A 19,346-nucleotide genomic window follows, 5' to 3' on the forward strand; every position below is an offset into this window, starting at 1 on the left:
AACACTTGCTGACAGAAGGGAGTACAGAAGTTTGTCTCTAGGCTTCCTTTTCCATTCTTTCATCTTGAAATGAGACCTTGACCAGGCAGGTGTACCATATATACAGTAATACTTGGCCTTCTATTTTAAAAACAGAACAAGGCATGCCAAATTCTCATGACTTCACCTTTACTTTGAAAGGGTTGTTCCTGACAGAGTGGGTGGAGGATTATGTGTGGTTTTCATCTGAACCTATGTTCGATGTTTGTTTCAAGACCTCTTTTATTTTCCGGAGACACTATGCTAACGTTGCATAACACAAACAGCACCAATTAACTGTAGTAATCATCATGAAGAGTGGCTGGGAACCAAGGCTTTTAAGGCAGTATCCCTCCGGGAAAGCAGCTCTCCAAATAAGTCCTTCAAGCGCGAGAGCCAAACGCTGGCTGGGACGGCTGGGTTCTGAGTGCGTTTTGCTACTTGACCTTCCCATGATCCGTGCCCCAACCAGGACTTCGGTTTCCCCACCAGCAAAATGGTGGAGTTGTTACAGATGAAAATCCCCGAGTTTCTCCCGCGACTCTAGAGTTTTACTCCTCCCCTTGAGGGGGAGGGTGGGGCGGGGTGAAGGTCTGGCCGGAATCCAGCCACGCCGCGGGCCATCGCTTTTCTCCTTCGCACTTCCAGCCCCCTCGCTCCGCCGAGGTGAGGTCACGCGGGAGACGTCACGGGGTTGTGACGCCACTGAGGGGCGGGCCTCCGGGAGAGGAAGGGGCGGGGCCTAGGCGGGCGACGCTTGCGCAGTGGGCGCGGCGCGGGAGGAGGCGGAGGCGGTGGACTAGCCAGAGGCGGCGGTGGCGGTGGCGGCGGCGCTGGGGGGGGGTGGGAGGGGGGGAGCGCGAGAGTGAGTGAGTGGCTGAGTGAGTTTACCCCTATGAAGCGGTGAGAGGCCCGGGGCCTACCTCAAAGGAGCGGGGTCGCGGCGCCGGCTAGCAGCGGGCCCCCTCCCGGTCCCCGGGCCCGGCGGCGCGGCGGCAGCTCGGCTGTGAGGAGGCGGGGAAGCGAGTGTCCGGCCCCCGCCATGGAGGGCATGGACGTGGACCTGGACCCGGAGCTGATGCAGAAGTTCAGCTGCCTAGGCACTACCGACAAGGACGTGCTCATCTCCGAGTTCCAGAGGCTGCTTGGCTTCCAGCTCAACCCTGCCGGCTGCGCCTTCTTCCTGGACATGACCAACTGGTGAGCCGGCCCCGCCGCGCCAGCGCTGGCAGCGGCCTCGGGGCCCCGAGGGGAGGGGAAGGGACGGGACACCCGAGCACGGCGGCAGGCAGGGCCGGGCGGGCATTGAGGGGCATCTCCTTCCCGGTGCGGGGAGGGCGAGTGGTGGACCCTGGGATAATAGGGAAATTTGGCTGAGCAGGGTTAGCGGAGAGTTAGGGGCCACGGAGGCAGGAGGGGCGAAAAGGAGGTGGGGTACAAGTTCCTGAGGTTCTGCGAGGATTAGGGGCCAAAGAACGTGGTAAGAGGGGAAAAGACTTGGACATCGAGGCATAGGGGGTAGACCTGGGAGAAAGAGATTATGATGTTGGCCAAGAGTATAAAAAGTACAGGAAATCTGGATTTGGGGAAAAAAGGTTGGGGTTTGGAGTTAGGGGATGAGGATGACAGAACAGGGAGGAAACTCTGGGAGGATTAGGTGTTGTGGAAGAACCTGAGGCACGGGAGAGACTTGGGAGTTAGGAGCTGAGAAGAACAGATCATTTGTGTGTGTCTCCATTGGAGGTTAGATAGGGAAAAGGAAATAACTATGAGGGAAGACAAGTGAGTTGTGGTGAAGGAGAATGCTTTTTGAAGGGTTGTACCAAGGGAGCTCTGAGATCTATTAGTAAATCTACAAATGGAGGACAGGGCTTGGGAAAAACCTTAGGAAAAGTGGGGAAAAGGAGATTATCTCAGGGGAGGGAACTTTCTGAAGGGATTGGAGCCCTGGGCAAAGGGTTCAACTAGGGAACTTTGAGCAAAGTCTCCAGAACAATGGAAATAGAGAGGAGTTTATCTGAAAGAAAATTGGGTTGATACACGTCTGGGAAAATGGAGAACTTGACTTAGGCTGGGAACCAAGTATTTTTGGCTTTATAGACCTTGCAGAAGAGTGAATTGGGGTAGGAGACTATCCGAACAAAAAGGAATGTTTCTTGGCTTTGGAAGTAGCACTTGCTATTTTTGATAAGCAAAGCTTCCCCTTGTACTCTGAGTAGGGGTTGTTGAGTTCACTCAGGGTGAGGGTTGGAGTGGACATGATTAGCCTTTCTTTGAAAGAATTTCAGGTGAGGCAACTAATCTTTCTTTGGGCAAAAAGCAGTGGAGTGAGTGCCCTTTGCTCTTTGTTGGGCACTCAGTCTCCTGACATGTGGAATCTTGTTTCTCTTGGCATCACTTGCGCAACTAACCTCCACTTCATTCCATGTCCACTCATTGCCTCAAAACAATGCCTGTAAAGAGGCTGCAAGTCTAATTTTTATCCCACTCCTCACCTAGCACTTTCTTGGATGATGCTTATCTGTTAATGGGAGGCTAGTAGCTGTGGCTGTACCAAAGGTGATATGTAAATTTTTTTCCTGTGCAGCATCTTTGGTGGGTCTTACTTTATCTTTAAGGTCATTTATTATAGCAAGAGTAGGATTGAATTTCTAGATGTTTAGAAAACTCTTTGAGATAGTGGATGTAGGAAATAGTCTTCAGAATTAAATAATCATTTGTATCTTTAATAATTTGTATCATTAATAATCTCCAGTTGTATCTTTTTAAAATTTTTCTTTTGCTTTTTTTATTTAAAAAAATTTTTTTTAGAGACTGGGTCTCCCTATGTTGCCCAGTCTGATCTTTTTTTTGAGACAGAGTCTCACTTTGTTGCCCAGGCTAGAGTGAGTGCCGTGGCATCAGCTTAGCTCACAGCAACCTCAAACTCCTGGGTTCAAGCAATCCTCCTGCCTCAGCCTCCCGAGTGGCTGGGACTACAGGCATGTGCCACCATGCCCGGCTAATTTTTTCTATATATATTAGTTGGCCAATTAATTTCTTTCTATTTATAGTAGAGACAAGGTCTTGCTCTTGCTCAGGCTGGTTTTGAACTCCTGACCTCGAGCAATCCGCCCGCCTCGGCGTGAGCCACCGTGCCCGGCCCCCAGTCTGGTCTTGAACTCCCCAGGCTCAAGCAGTCTTCCTGCCTCAGCCTCCCAAGTACCTGGGATTACAGGTGTGAGGTACCTTGCCCGGCTTCCACTTGTAATCTTTATGTCAGGATGATCTCAGGCAGGGAACATAATAACCTACTGTAGTTTTCTGACTACCAGCCAACCTATGGTGTTCAGTCAGAGAGTGACATGGGTTATTGAACACACTGAGAAGAGCTGTTATTCTGAAATAGAGAAGTAAAGTTGTATCTTGAGGAGAGTTGTTCTCTTGCCTGCTTGTTTCCCACCCTGACTCTTTGTTTTCCTTGTTGACACTGATTCAGCATAGGAAGCTTTGCATTTTGTTGTTGCAAGTTTGATAGAGAGGATCATTATTTCTCCCCACCCCGGTGAATTGGACCATTTAAATGCTGCCCTAAGTTTTTAGTTCTTTAGAGTCAGTCTTTATTAGTATAATTATTATGGCCACAAAACCAGTATAATGAATTTTATATGCTTGAGGTGTGTATGTTTAACACCTAAGATTGTTTTTAGGTGTTGTGGAAAGTGAGGAATAGGTGAAGCCCAGTGTGGATAAGAAGAAAAAACTTAAAAATATAGTTGGATTATAAAAATTCTGTTTCAATTTTTAAATAAAAAACTGTTAAGCTCAAAGACATGAAATAACATGTATACTGATGACATATTCTGTATAAAACAAGATACGTTTCTGAGCAAAGGAGTGAGCCATTTTAAAATGTATTCTGGTTTTAAAGAAGTTGCAAGTCAGTAACCTCTTAAGAATCCAGGCAATTAAGTAATAATTCAACTTTAAGTCACATTATCTTATATTTTTGGCTATAGAAGGCATGTTCTTCTATATGTTCTTCATGTTTTGTTTTCTTTGATTATAAAATGAAAAATCATTTGTGAACTGAAAGCAGGAAGGCTTATTCTTTTCTTTCTTATTCTTATAAAAGCAAGTTAGCTCCATAATCTAGTACTAATTTTGATTCCTGTGATGACCTGGCCAAATTCATCTTGACAGATTTTTTTTTTTTTTTACAAAAAAACAAACCTCATCATAATTAATTAAATCTAGGTAAATGCATATACACATACGCTCATGCATGCATACTTGTTCAAAATATTTTGTGTGTTGCTGAAGTAAACATCTGGGGTATAGATATGTGTTGTTTCAAGTGTCATTTAATTTCTAACTTTGGCAACTGTTAACATAGTCTGAGTACAGGTTGGCAAAAAAATCTCTCAATTTGCTGTGGTGGTTAACTTGTTGAACTGGAGATAACCTTCCTGTGGCTTCATCAGTACCTGTGTTGGGTTGTAATAAATAACCACCATTCAGTTGTTTGATGACTGAATAAGAATAATGTGGTACGTTAAAAATCATTATTTTAAAGTGAAGAACATGAGTCTCCTAAAATGTTCATTTTATTTTTTATTTATTTTATTTTTTTTGAGACAGAGTCTCGCTTTGTTGCCCAGGCTAGAGTGAGTGCCATGGCATCAGCCTGGCTCAAGCAATCCTCCTGCCTCACCCTCCCAAGTAGCTGGGACTATAAGCTTGTGCCACCATGCCCGGCTAATTTTTTCTATATATTAGTTGGCCAATTAATTTCTTTCTATTTATAGTAGAGACGGGTCTCACACTTGCTCAGGCTGGTTTTGAACTCCTGACCTCGAGTAATCCGCCTGCCTCCCAGAGTGCTAGGATTATAGACGTGAGCCACTGCGCCTGGCCTAAAATGTTCATTTTAGATAGAAAATATATGCCTTTGTTTTCAAAAGTAAGAATTTTTTTTGTTTTCATTATTGAAAATGACTAAATTGAATGTTTGGGCCTTGTAAATTGCCTATCATGTTAACACAGATTTTTTTTGTCTTAGGTTGACAAAATTGTGTAGATATTTCTGTTTGTTTAATTTAGAACCAAGTGTTGTTTTCGTTTGAGCATATTTGTAGTGTTTAGACTTGAGCTGGCAGCCATGCTGCTAGAGATTGATGAGAGTGCCTCTTAAAAAAATAGTCAATTTTCAGTTCTTAAGTGAGTACATAAAGTGAATAAATGGTGTTAAAGTGAAATGACTTATAGATTAGTATAACTTTCTATAGGTGGACTGTCTTGTAGAGACACTGTTGGGCTGTGAATGTAGAACTTGGAATTCCAAAACTGGAAATGGGCTTAAGTGATTCTCTAGTTTATTTCAACTTTTCCTGTAGAATTGCATATAACCCTTCCAAGATAATCCATCCTATTCTTGTATCCCTAAGGGCAGAGATTTGCATGATACCTTATCATAATGTTTAATTACTTTTCTAGTTAGAATTAATGTCAAAACTAAATCTCCTTTGCAGCAATTTGAGCTTTTTTCATTTGCTTATGTCTTCCTTGGAGATAGATAATACCTAATAAACACTTTCCTTAAGAGGTCAGAAAGCTTCTATTAATTTAAATCACTAAAAGTTTTCAACCATTTAAAATTTAAACACAGTAAATTTAATGGGTTTGTGTTCTTTAATGTATTTTAATTGGTTTACATATATATTTCCAGGGGAAACCAACAAGATTCAGAGGAGAGCTTACATAGAATTTTTTAAAATTTGTGGTAAAATATAATAAAATTTACCATTTTAACGAATTTAGAGTGTATAGTTCAGTGTTACATAAGATATTAAACTCACTTCTGGCCCTCATAATCATTTTTCTCTGTTTATGTGTTAGATGTGGGTTGTCCTTTAGCTTTTGTGACTAGAGGCAAATAACACTTCTAGATTTTTAGGGGACATTAATTTAGGAGTTAGTACTGGCTTTATTTATCAGTATAGTTGTAGATAAAATATCTTTTAATAGCATATAGACAATGTTGGCTATTTTTCTCCCTCTTATTCATTAGGCTAGTGCTGTGCAGTTTTGGTGTTACAACACCTTAGGTTGCCTCGAGATTTCTTCAGGGAGCAATGTGTATGTTTTGGAACACTACCTGTATCCATTATGGGTAGAACAGATGTTTTCTAGAAAAGTAACTTGGAAAAACATTTTTGTAAAATATAATGTCCTATTGACTTTCTCAACATTGTCAGAGGCACCCTGCTAGATATAATAAAGGTATAACCACAAAGCAATGAAATGAAATCAGCATCTAGATGTCAGAATCAATTGTACCTCTTACCTGATCTCACAGTTCCTTATCTGCCTGTTTTTAATCCACATCTCAGACACCCCTATGATAAATGAGTTTTTGATTCACTCTCTAGTTTATATGTGTGACTCTAAAAAGGAGTTCCTTTATAACAGAGACAAAACTTGATATTAATACTGGTTTCCTTAAAAAATGTGTGCTAAACAGTAGTTTTAGGAAGAGGGTATGGAAGGGTTGCATAACAATGATACAATGTTATTCACGCTATTGCGTTTTTAAGAAGGTTGGGAGTTCTTGCTTTAGAGATTCTTCTTTTGGTCTTCTTCTTTGGAGTGGTGCATACAAATTGGGACTCTTGGTATAATATAAAATAGTTTACAAATAGTGCAGCCAAATTCATTTTGGTTTTTAAAGGAGCGTGGTAAAAAGTATATTGCTGTCTTGCAGAAAGTCTTTTTTACTATGCCATTATTGTAGGACCTTCATTTCCAATTATAGATCAAATCAGAATTAATCACCATTGTAGCCAGGATGAGCAGAGGTGGTTTCTTTACCAGCTCCCATCATCCATTTCCCATATATAAAATTCATCTGGCACATAACTACAGAAACTATCAACCAGGCAGTATTTCAAGAAATGTAGTTTGGATAGACCCCTAGCACATAGTGTAATACAAAATCAGAGGACAGCCCCTATCATAATTTGACCTCTAATGGGAAATTCGTATACCTGAAATTATCGGAAAAGTTGAAGGATAACAAGGAGAAAACATCCATATGTTAATGTTAATACTGAATTGACTGTGCAAAATTTCAGAACAGGTGGGAGTGGACTGAACAGAATAGATTGAGTGCCTGCTGTGGGCAAGTTGCTTAGAAGTTTCAAAATGGTTGGGGGATTGGAATTTATTGAAAAACAGCATATTATAGTTAGAAAATATTTCCTGAGTGAGACAGGAAGGAACGAGTGGAGCAGAGGTCATCTAGAAGATTGGCCTGCCTAGAATTTATTAATGAAATCAGGAGTGACAAGATAAGGAGCTTATTTTTATTTTGGTTTGGAATATTATTTTTTTAAAAAAGTTCAGATGAAATTGATAGCACATAAAATTAACTTTTCTATCTTTATAAAGATGAGTCTTGGTAGGTTGTCTAGATTGGAGTGCAGTGGCTACAGCCTTGAACTCCTGGGCTACAGGTGTGTGCCATTGTGCCTGGCAAAATTAACTTTTATATTATGTAATTATTCATGTTCAGAGACTGGGTTTAGACTCTGTCACCCAGGCTGGAGGGCAGTGGGCAATCATACCTCACAGCCTAGGCCCAAGCAATCCTCCCATCTCAGCCTCCCAAGTAGCTGGGACTACAAGTGTGTGCCACCATGCCTGGCTAATTATTCTTATATTTTGTAGAGATGGGGGTCTCGCTATTTTGCCAGGCTGGACTCGAACTCCTGAACTGAAGTAGTCCTTCTACCTTGGCCTTCCAATGTGCTGGAATTTGGGATTACAGGCAGGAGCTACTGCTCCTGGCCAAAATGTACTATTTTAAAGTGCACAGTTCAGTGGCATTTTAGTGCATTCACAATCTTGTGTAACCACCATCTTGCTCTAGTTTCAAAACTTTTTCATTACCCCAAAAGGAAATTTCGCATCCATTAAGCAGGTGCTCTCCATTCCCTTCTCCCCTTCAGCCCCTGGCAACCATGAGTCTGAGTTCTGTTTCAGTATGTGTATCTATTCTGGATATTTCATATAAACAGAATCATACAATATTTGTCTCTTTGGGTTTGGCTTCTTAGCATAATATTTTCTGGGTTCATCCATGTTGTATGTAGTATGTATTGGTACTTCATTCTTTTTTTTATGGCCAAACAATATTCCATTGTATGTATATATCACAATTAGTTATTCATCCATTGATAGACATTTGGGTTGTTTCTGCCTTTTGTTTATTGTGAATAGTGCTACTTTGAAAATGTGTGTACACCTATTTGTTTGAGTACTTGTTTTTTTTTTTTTTTTTTGAAGACAGAGTCTCGTTTTGTTGCCCAGGCTAGAGTGAGTGCTGTGGCGTCAGCCTAGCTCACAGCAACCTCAAACTAACTCCTGGGCTCAAGCAATCCTCCTGCCTCAGCCTCCCGAGTAGCTGGGACTACAGGCATGCGCCACCATGCCCGGCTAATTTCTTTTTTTCCTATATATATGTTAGTTGGCCAATTAATATGTTTCTATTTATAGTAGAGACGGGGGTCTCGCTCTTGCTCAGGGTGGTTTCGAACTCCTGACCTTGAGCAATCCGCCTGCCTCGGCCTCCCAGAGTGCTAGGATTACAGGCGTGAGCCACCGCGCCTGGCCGAGTACTTGTTTTTATTAATAGTTTTTTTGTGTATACATCTAGGAATAGACAGTTAGTGGGTCATATGGTTATTTTGTGCTTTTGAGGAACCACCAAACTGTTTTCCACAGTGACTGAATCATTGTACATTTCCACTGTCAGTGTACAAGAGTCCATCCCAATTTCTCCACATCCTTGTCAACACTCATTTTCCTTTTTGAAATTATAGCCATACTGGTGGGTATGGAATAGTACCTCATTGTGATTTTGATTCTCATTTCCCTAATTACTTATGATATTGAACATATTTTTATGTGCTTATTGGCCATTTGTATGTCTTTTTTGGAGAAATGCCTATTTAAGTTCTTTACCTAATTTTTACTTTTTATTTATTTTTAGAAACGGAGTCTCATAATGTTGCCCAGGCTAGAGTGCAGTGTCCATTCACAGGTGCAATCCCATTACTGATCAGCACCTGAATTTTGACCTGCCCCAGTTCTGACCCAGGCCATTTCACCCCTTCCTAGGCAACCTGCTGGCCCCTGGCTTCTGGTGTAGTGTAATACAGCCCAGAACTCCTGGGCTCAAGCGATCCTCCTGCCTCAGCTGGGACTACAGGGTGTGCCACTGTGCCCAGCTCTTTGCCCATTTTTGAATTGGTTTTTTTTGTTGTTGTTCAGTTGTAAGTGGGCTTTATATATTGTGGATATTAGACCCTTGTAAATATATGATTTGCAAATATTTTCTCCCATTCTATGCATTGTCTTTTCACTTTCTTGATAATAGCCTTTGATACACAAATGTTTTTAATGTGGTCCATATCAATTTTTTTCATTGCTTGTGTTTTTGGTGTCATATCTAAGAATCCATTGCAAAATCCAGGATCATCAAGATTTACCCCTGTGTTTTCTTCTAAGAGTTTTATGGTTTTATTAATACTTCTTTACATTTAAGTTTTTTTTTTTTTTTAATTTCAGCATATTATGGGAGTACAAATGTTAAGGGTACGTATATTGCCCATGCCCCTCCCCCCCACCTCCTACATTTAGGTTGTTGATCCCTTTTTTTTCCCCTTGAGGCAGTCTTACTTTATCGCCCTGGGTAGAGTGCAGTGGCATCATCATAGCTCACTGCAAACTCAAACTCTTGGGCTCAAATAATCCTCCTGCCTTGGCCTCCCAGAATGCTGGGGTTACAGGCATGAGCCATCATGGCTGGCCTGTTGATCCATTTTAAGTTAATTTTTGCATATGGTGTGAGGTAGCAGCCTACTTGATTCTGTGGAGCTTAATTTTGATCATATTTATGCTCTGGGACTGGTTTCTCATTGACTCTGCATTAAATATATCCTTATATTGAATATATACTTTACTCTTCTTGGCCATCACTAAAATTGGGCCAGGAAAGTGTGCAGGGTTTTCTGGTGGGGGCAAAAATCTTATGGATGTTTAAACTAGATACATTTAAAAGGTCACTTTGTCTTTTTCTACACTCCAACTAGCTTTTCTTTTGACTTTTCCTTGTTCTGTTAATGGATCCAATATTCCCAGACATTAGGCTCGAACTGAGTTGTCTCCAAAGCCCTCTCCTTCCTGGATACCCCAGTTCATTTACCAAATCCAGTTCATTTCCATCTTGATTTGGCAGTGTACCCCCACCTGTCTTTTTTCCATTCCCCTTGCCACTGCCTTAGTTTGCAGATTATGTTACCAGTTTAACAGAATAACATAGGTATAGTCTCCAAATGTTTTCTACACATAGCTTTCTTCCTACTAGTCCATTTTGTGGACATACCACTACTAGACCAATCTTTCTAAATCACAGCTTTGATCTAGGCCTTTCTTTTTTCAGAAACCTCTAATAGTGCCTTGTTGTCTACCAGATAAATAGCAGAGAGGTAAAGGTTGACATTCATTCAAGACCCTGCAAAGATTGGTCCCAATTTACCGTCTTCTACCTTTCACGGCATATTCCTGTACTGGATATTCTGCTTTTCTCTGCCCAATTCAAACTAAACTGTTGCTCCTTTCCACATATAACTTTTGCTTCCCCAATTTTAAATGTTTTTTCTACTGCCTAGAATGCTGTTCTTCCTTCCTCATGAAATGCTATTGTTTCTCTGAAACTAGTATACTTATCCCTGTACTTAGTAGTACTCTCTTCTTTGAACTCCATTCTTGTCTTTTGTATAGCATTTATCATGTATACAAACACTTTTGATTTTTGTTTTTTTTTTTAAAACATATTTTCGCTTTGTATACAAACACTTTTGAGAGGACAATGCCCCCTAACAGCCTTTGTTTCTCCCTAAGTATCTTATGCAATGCTTTATACATAGTAGGTGCTCGGTAATCATTGTTGAAGTAATGCATGAAGGTAGATAGGAGAAAAGGCTTAATTTTTGTGGAACTCTTAAAGTTGGGTGCTGTTAGAAGAAACAAGTCTTACAAACTAAGCTCCTTTTGGGCTTTTCCTAGATTTAATTTGGGCATGAGATTTAAATGTTGCTAATAGTTATATATATGACATGAAGGCAAATTCATAATTAACACCAAGAATATTGTTTCTAGAAGCAATTGGTAAAGATTGGTCTCACCTTTCCACCATTCTAGGAATATTTCCTTGTATTGCATATCTTTTGTAATTCAGTTTATGAGGGAATTTATTATTTAGAAAAATTAGGTAATAATTATTTAGATGTGAATGCACAGAAACATTTTGCTCTCTAAAGTTCTCTTAGATCTTTGCCAGTTTTTCTGTTGAGAAAAACTTTAAGAAGTCGTATAAGCACATAGTAAGTTCAGATGGTTTACAAGGATCTAAACAGTTTGCTACTAAAATACCTATGGATGCCAGATGGGTGACAATTGAAATGTGTGGCCGCTGGAAAGCACTTGCCTTTTATAAAGAGGCAAGTGATACTTGCCTTAAGTCAAACGTTGATGTGTTGGAATGGGGGCCCAGTTTTAGATTTTTTTCCAAGAGAAGTCAGAAATACAGCCTTTATGGGAAATGTTCCGATTTTTAAATGTTGGCAATTAATTCAAATATTTTTAGAACACTATGAGCCAAATAAAGCACATCTGTAGGCAGGATATAGTCCTTGAACCACTTGTTTGTAACCTGTACTAAAAGTAAAAAGCAAAAATCCAGGTATAGGCACTTTTTCCAGGTATAGCCACTGCTAACAATTTCTCCTATACCTTTTAGAACTTCTTATGCATATATATTATACATAGAATTTTCTATGCATGTGTTTATATGTAAAATTATATATAATTTTTTTAACAGTGATGGTTGTTGCTGTTAATAATAATTATCCTTCCTCTCCATAGTAGTGGAGACCAGGACCCTTATACCTTCTTTGCTTCAGTGGGAACTGAATTTAGTTGTCAAGATACTTACATAGGCTGATCAGTAGATATTCTTTTCAATTAACAGTGCAGTGGTGGACTTTAGTCACTTCAAATACAGTAAAATTCCTTCTCATTAGGCAACAAACTCTCATCTGGTAATTACATATAATTTTATTAAAACTTAGTTTTACTGTGGTAAGAAGTAAACTAGTAGTGAGCTCATCTGAATTTATTTATGTGATATTGTCAGACAAGTTTCTAAGATGAACTCTTTAGAAACCCAAAATGCAGCCGTACTAAAATGCACTAAAAAGGTTTAACTCTTACTAAATCACCTTGTGCTGATGAAATTAATACATTTTGCACTCGTTGGAAGAGTAATTGATTTAGTAAATGGTGTTCTAATGATTTGCTAAAGTTAATGTATATCTTCAGAAGGGGAGCAGTTTATTCCCAAATACAGATGTTCAACCTCACTATATACTAGGTTTTAAAAGATCCACCTTTTAAAAGAATAGTTGTTTTTTCTTAGTGTGTTTTGAGTTTCACATCTGTAACGTATTTTTGAGGGTTCACACTTGAATTATTGTGCTTGAGGTAGGTGAATTGCAGCCTCTTATGGAGCAGTCACCTGATGATTGATTGAATGATACACAATGTGTTTAAAGTGTCTTCTGGTCAGTGTTTATTTTATAAAGTAAATTTTATTTTTTACTTTAAAAAAAAATACTTTAGTAACAAGCCGTGAGAGTGGAAACCACTGGCTAAGTGATGAGGTTTACATACAACTTTGACAGGGAACTACTGCCTTATTTTTATTTTTATAGTATATTTATTTTTCTCTGATTTAAAGCAATTGTGTATTTTTTTTTTTTTTTTTTAAGAAAGAGTCTTGCTCTGTCGCCCTGGGTAGAGTGCAGTGGCATCATCATAGTTCATTGCATTCTCAAACTCTTGGACTCAAGCAATTCTCTTGCCTCAGCCTCCCAAGTAGCTCGGACTATAGGCAAGCACCACAATGCCCAACTAATCTTTCTTTTTACATGGTGTCTCGGATGTTGCTCAGGATGGTTTTGAACTCCTGAGCTCAAGCAGTCTTCCTGTCTTGGCCTCCTAGAGTGCTAGGATTGATGACAGGTGTGAGCCACTGTGCTCAGCCTACTGCCTTATTTTTAAAATAATAATTGTATTTTATTATGACATAAACTATGTTCATTGCAGATAAGTTATAAAGTACCAATAATGAAGAAAGTAAATAAACTGTACAGGACCCAGAGATAAAAATGTTAACTTTTTGTTGTATGTATATTCTTCTAATACTGTATTACGTGTGTGTGTGCGTGCACCTGTGCTTGCTTTACAAATAGGGTATTTACTATATTCCAGGTACTGTTTTAAGTGATTTTTGTTTAATACATAATTTAATGCTCATAATAATTCTAGAAAACAAATACTGTTATTTTCATTTTTTTGGAAAAGGAAAAGAGGCTCAGAGAGGTTAAATAACTGAATCTAAAGTCGCATGAGTACAAATGGGTTTCAAACATAAGCACTGTGGAACCCGAGTCTGTGCTCCTGATTGCTGTATTTTTTTTGTTTGTTTTTTTTTTGAGACAGAGTCTCCCTTGTTGACCAGGCTAGAGTGAGTGCCGTGGTGTCAACCTAGCTCACAGCAACCTCAGACTCCTGGGCTCAAGCAATCCTTCTGCCTCAGCCTCCCGAGTAGCTGGGACTACAGGCATGCGCCACCATGCCCGGCTAATTTTCTATATATATATTAGTTGGCCAATTAATTTGTTTCTATTTATAGTAGAGACGGGGTCTTGCTTTTGCTCAGGCTGGTTTCGAACTCCTGACCTGGAACAATCCGCCCGCCTCAGCCTCCCAGAGTGCTAGGATTACAGGCGTGAGCCACCTCGCCCGGCTTTGCTGTGTTTTTTTTTTGTTTTTTTTTTTTTCTGAGACAAAGTCTCACTCTGTTGCCTGGGCTAGAGTGCCGTGGCGTCAGCCTTGCTCACAGCAACCTCAAACTCCTGGGCTCAAGCGATTCTTCTGCCTCAGCCTGCTTTGTAGCTGGGACTACAGGCATGCGCTACCATGCCCGGCTAATTTTTTCTATATATGCTTTTAGTTGGTCAATTAATTTCTTTCTATTTTTAGCAGATACGAGGTCTTGCTCTTGCTCAGGCTGGTTTCGAACTCCTGACCTTGAGTGATCTGCCTGCCTTGGCCTCCCAGAGTGCTTGGATTATAGGTGTGAGCCACCGCATCCAGCCTGGAAATATATTTTCTTAAATCTGAAGGCTGGAAGTTCCAAGTCGAGAGTGTCAATGGGCCATGATCCCTCTGAAATTTCTAGGGAGGAATCATTTCTTGCTTCAGCTTTTGGTGGCTCCTGTCAATCTTTGGCTTTCCTTGGTTTTTAGCTATATCACTCCAATCTCTGCCTTAGTAGTCACAAGGCCTTCCCTGTGTGTCTTCAAATCTCCCCCTCCTTATAAGCATACCAGTTAGTTGGATTTAGGGCCACCCTAATCTAGTATGAACTCATCTTAACGAATTGCATCTGAGGTTCTGGGTGGACATGAACTTTGGGGGACACTATTTAACCCAGTATACACACATAGTGTAATCTGTCTTCACTTAACAATCTCTTATGACCATTTTCCTATTCTTTTTTTTTTTTTTTTCTGAGACAGAGTCTCACTCTGTTGCCCCGGCTAGAGTGCTGTGGTGTCAGCCTAGCTCACAGCATCCTCAAATTCCTGGGCTCAAGCGATCCTCCTGCCTCAGCCTCCCCAGTAGCTGGGACTACAGGCATGTGCCACCATGCCCAGCTAATTTTTTCTATATATTTTTAGTTGGCCAATTAATTTCCTTCTATTTATAGTAGAGACAGGGTCTCACTCTTGCTCAGGCTGGTTTCGAACTCCTTACCTTGAGTGATCCTCGGCCTCCCAGAGTGCTAGGATTACAGGCGTGAGCCATGGTGCCCGCCCGTTTTCCTATTCTTTTTTTTTTTTTTTTTTACATTTTTTTTATTTTTTTTATTTTGGCATATTATGGGGGTACAGATTTTAAGGTTTCAATAAATGCCCATTTCCCCCCCCCCCGTTTTCCTATTCTTAATATAATTCCATTCTTAACTTTTAAGGGCTTCAGAGTATTCCATTATATGGATATAGAATAACTTCATAATCCCATTTTATTTAATATCTAGGTTAATTTTGAATTTTTGTCAGTATAAACTCAGTATTGAACATTCTTCTACCTAAATCTTTGATTGCATTGTTAATTATTTCCTTAGAATTTATCCCTAATCTAGAATTAGATTGCTAGGCTAAGGATTGCTGGGTTAAAGATAAACATGGCTTTTAATGCTCTTAATACTAATTGCTAAATTGCCTTCCCCATAAAGAATGGACTGATTTGTATTTCTGCCACTACTGTAATGAGTGACTATATCTTTGACACCTCATCAGTGCAGCATATTACAGTTAATTATTCTCAGTTTTATAGGCAAAAAATGTGAGCTTGTTTTAATTTGTATTTTTTCATTTTTTTTATTTCATCGTATTAAGGGGGTACAAATGTTTGGGTTGCGTGGTTATTTTGTCATTTCTAATGAGTATTTTCATGTGCATTGTATTTCTTTTATGAATTGACTTGTCTTTTGTCTGTTTTTTTTTGGTTTTTTTTTTGAGACAGAGTCTCGCTTTGTTGCCCAGGCTAGAGTGGGTGCTGTGGCATCAGCTTAGCTCACAGCAACCTCAAACTCTTGGACTCAAGCAATCCTACTGCCTCAGCCTCCCAAGTAGCTGGGACTACAGGCATGCACCACCATGCCCGGCTAATTTTTTCTATATATATTAGTTGGCCAATTAATTTCTTTATAGTAGAGACGGGGTCTCGCTCATGCTCAGGCTGGTTTCGAACTCCTGACGTTGAGCAATCCGCCTGCCTCGGCCTCCCAGAGTGCTAGGATTACAGGCGTGAGCCACCGCCCCCTGGCCTGTTTTCCATAAAGAGGTTTACCTTTTTGGGAAAGAAAGAAAATTTCTTCTTTTTACCCTCAATTGTAAAAGTAATAATGTTGGATATAAAAACCCAGTAAATTCAGAATGTCTAAGAAAGATAGTAAAGCTACTTGTAACACTAAAAGCTAATCACTGCTCTTAGTTTGTGTTCATATATGCGCATACATAGGTATACATATATTTTAAATTAAAATGTAATATGCATATTACTTTATAGCCTATTTTTCACTTAAATATATTGTAGTTATCTTTTCATGTCTGTTTTTCATGATTCCTAGTATTGCATTATTTGAGTATTCTATAACTTCTTAAACCAGTCATTTATTGATTCGTTTGTTTTTCACTATTGTAAGTATCTGTTCACTTGCCTAATTATTTACATCTCTCTCTCAATTCTTTTCTTTAATACGATATGAAGTCTTAATTTTTTTTATTGTAACATATAACCTATGTATTTATTTAGGACAAATTCTTAGAAGTGGTATACCCTCATGAAGGTTCTTGATAAACATTGCCAGATTACCTCCACGAAGGATATATCATTTAATCTTAACAGTTAGGCAGTAGAAATTCTGCTTTCTAGGAATATTATCTTTGCAGGGTAGCTTTATGTGATAGGTGAAAGTTGTTACTTGTTTTATTTTGTGTTTCCTTGATTGCTGGTGAAGTCTTATGCTTTTGTGTGTGTGTGTGTGTGTGTGTAATGGCTATGTTATATACACATACACTTAAATTTTTATTTTGGAAAAAAAAAACTGTGTACTCACAACCGAGATTTCAGTCATTAATATATTGGTTTTTGGTCTTTCTCTCCACAAGAACAACAGTATTTTAAAGCACATCCTATCATTGTGGTGACCCTTTGTTTCCACTTAAAAAATGTAACAGCTTTATTGAGGCATAATTTACATATTATAAAATTCACCTATTTTAATTGTGTCGAGATTTTTAGTAAATTTATAAAGTTGTGTAGTCATCATCACAATCCAGTTTTAGAACATTTGTGCTGCTCCATTCGTTGTGCCAGTTTGGTCAGTCCCCACTCTTATTCCCAGCTGTAAGCAACCACCAATCTGCTTCCTGTCTCTATGGATTTCTATCAATTTGCCTTTTCTTGACCTTTTTTTTTAAAGGGATCTCCCTGTGTTGCCCAGGCTGGACTTGAACTCCTGTCCTGGGCTCCAGTGATCCTCCCACATCAGCCTTCTGAGTAGTGGGGACTGTCATTGCTTCTGGCTGGACATTTTATTTAAATGTAAACATATAGTAGAGTCAGATACAGTAGCTTGCATCTGTAATTGTAGCACTTTGGGAGGCCTAGGCAGGAAGATTGCTGGCTTACAGAAGGTTACAGTGAGCTATGATCTGTTGCACTCCAGCTTGGGTGACAGAGCCAGACCCTGTCTCTTAAAAAAACAAAAACCAAAAAAACCCCTATATTATAGTATGTAGCCTTTTGTGACTAGCTCCTTTGCCTTAGCATATTATTTTCAAGGTTGATTCATATGATAGCGTGTATTGCATATGGAAGTTTATTTTGTTTTATTGCTATTGTTCTACATATCCACAGTGCTAGGATTACAGGCATGAGCCACCACGCCTGGCCTGCCTGTTTTCCATAACAGGTCTACCTTTTCGGGAAAGGTAAGTCATTTATTGACTTTAAATGTTCTTGCCTTTCGGGGGTCTTTGTCATTTAAAAATTGATATTTATAAGTTATATTTTTCCAGATTGCTATTTGTGCTGTACATTTTTTAACATTTTATTTGGATGTATAATCTTAAAAATAATATATTTCATGTGAAAAATTTACGTAGTAAATCCTGTGCTCTCTCATCCCACTATCAAGAAGTGGCCATTGTTCTAATTTTTTTAGAGACATTCTGTGCCTTTGTAGGCATGTATTTGATCACAGCGGTCACAAAGTCCTTATTCGTGCTACTTAGAAGTTATCATTATACTTTCCTCCATTCTCCACGCAGATTTAAGTCCCTTCTTCCAGCTTTTTCTGAAAAAGAACCATCCTCTATGTTGATAGTTGGAAAGATGAAAACGGTCCCTGATAGATGTCTTTAGGTCTTCAATGTTAGGCCTAGTTGGGAAATTTTCTCCTTTCTAATGCTTTAAAACGAGCTTTGATATATTTTTAAATATAGACTTGAGGCCGGGCCATTTCAGTTCCATTATTCACTTCATTTGTCAAGATCTTTTTCTAACTGGGAGAGCATGTTCTGTTGGTGCACTATGTCATGCATAGAAAGGTCTTATACCATCCCTCATGCTGTAAACCCCTCTCCCCCGTACACTCACAGATGAGATCATGCTATACATACTATTCTCTGACTTGGTTTTTTTTTTTTTTTTTTTTTTTTTTTTTTGAGACAGAGTCTCGCTTTCTTGCCTAGGCTAGAGTGAGTGCCGTGGCGTCAGCCTAGCTCACAGCAACCTCAAACTCCTGGGCTTAAGCAATCCTACTGCCTCAGCCTCCCGACTTGCTGGGACTACAGGCATGAGCCACCATGCCCGGCTAATTTTTTATATACATATATTAGTTGGCCAATTAATTTCTTTCTATTTTTATAGTAGAGACGGGGTCTTGCTCAGGCTGGTTTTGAACTCCTGACCTTGAGCAATCCGCCCGCCTTGGCCTCCCAGAGTGCTAGGATTACAAGCGTGAGCCACCGCGCCCGGCCTCTGACTTGGTTTTTAATCTTCACAGTACACTGTGGACAGCATCCTTTCTTTTTTTCTTCTTTTTTTAGTGGATGCATAGTATGCCATTGTGGCTGTCCATATTTTATTTAACAACTTCCTTGTTTTTTTTTTAATTTTTAATTTTTTATTTTTTTTGAGACAGAGTCTCGCTTTATTGCCCAGGCTAGAGTGAGTGCTGTGGTGTCAGCCTAGCTCACAGCAACCTCAAACTCCTGGGCTCAAGGAATCCTGCTACCTCAGCCTCCCGAGTAGCTGGGACTACAGGCATGTGCCACCATGCCCGGCTAATTTTTTCTATATATATTAGTTGGCCAATTAATTTGTTTCTATTTATAGTGGAGACAGGGTCTCGCTCTTGCTCAGGGTGGTTTCAAACTCCGGACCTTGAGCAATCCGCCCGCCTCGGCCTCCCAGAGTGCTAGGATTACAGGCGTGAGCCACCGCGCCGGCCAACCACTTCCTTGTTAATGGACAAGAATTTTGCCACATTCTTAGGGAATCTCAGAATTATGTCTTTACATTGTTACTGGTCTAATGAGTTAAAATGTATTCATTTTAACTTGTTTTGCCTTAATTAGGAATGAGGT

General features: G+C 39.7%; 1 protein-coding gene across 3 annotated transcripts in view; it reads left to right on the plus strand.

Moving 5' to 3' along the window:
- The first annotated feature begins 864 nt into the window (after positions 1–864).
- Positions 865–19,346, plus strand: part of ILRUN (inflammation and lipid regulator with UBA-like and NBR1-like domains) — a 97,983-nt gene continuing 79,501 nt past the window's right edge. For all 3 annotated transcript variants that reach the window (XM_012746767.2, XM_012746769.2, XM_012746768.3), the window contains exon 1: positions 865–1,218. In XM_012746767.2, the coding sequence (XP_012602221.1) occupies positions 1,061–1,218 (158 nt within the window). In that variant the 5' untranslated portion in view covers positions 865–1,060. The remainder of the gene's footprint in view (positions 1,219–19,346) is intronic.

Source organism: Microcebus murinus, chromosome 5 (assembly GCF_040939455.1).
Source record: "Microcebus murinus isolate Inina chromosome 5, M.murinus_Inina_mat1.0, whole genome shotgun sequence".
Classification (NCBI taxonomy): domain Eukaryota; kingdom Metazoa; phylum Chordata; class Mammalia; order Primates; family Cheirogaleidae; genus Microcebus; species Microcebus murinus.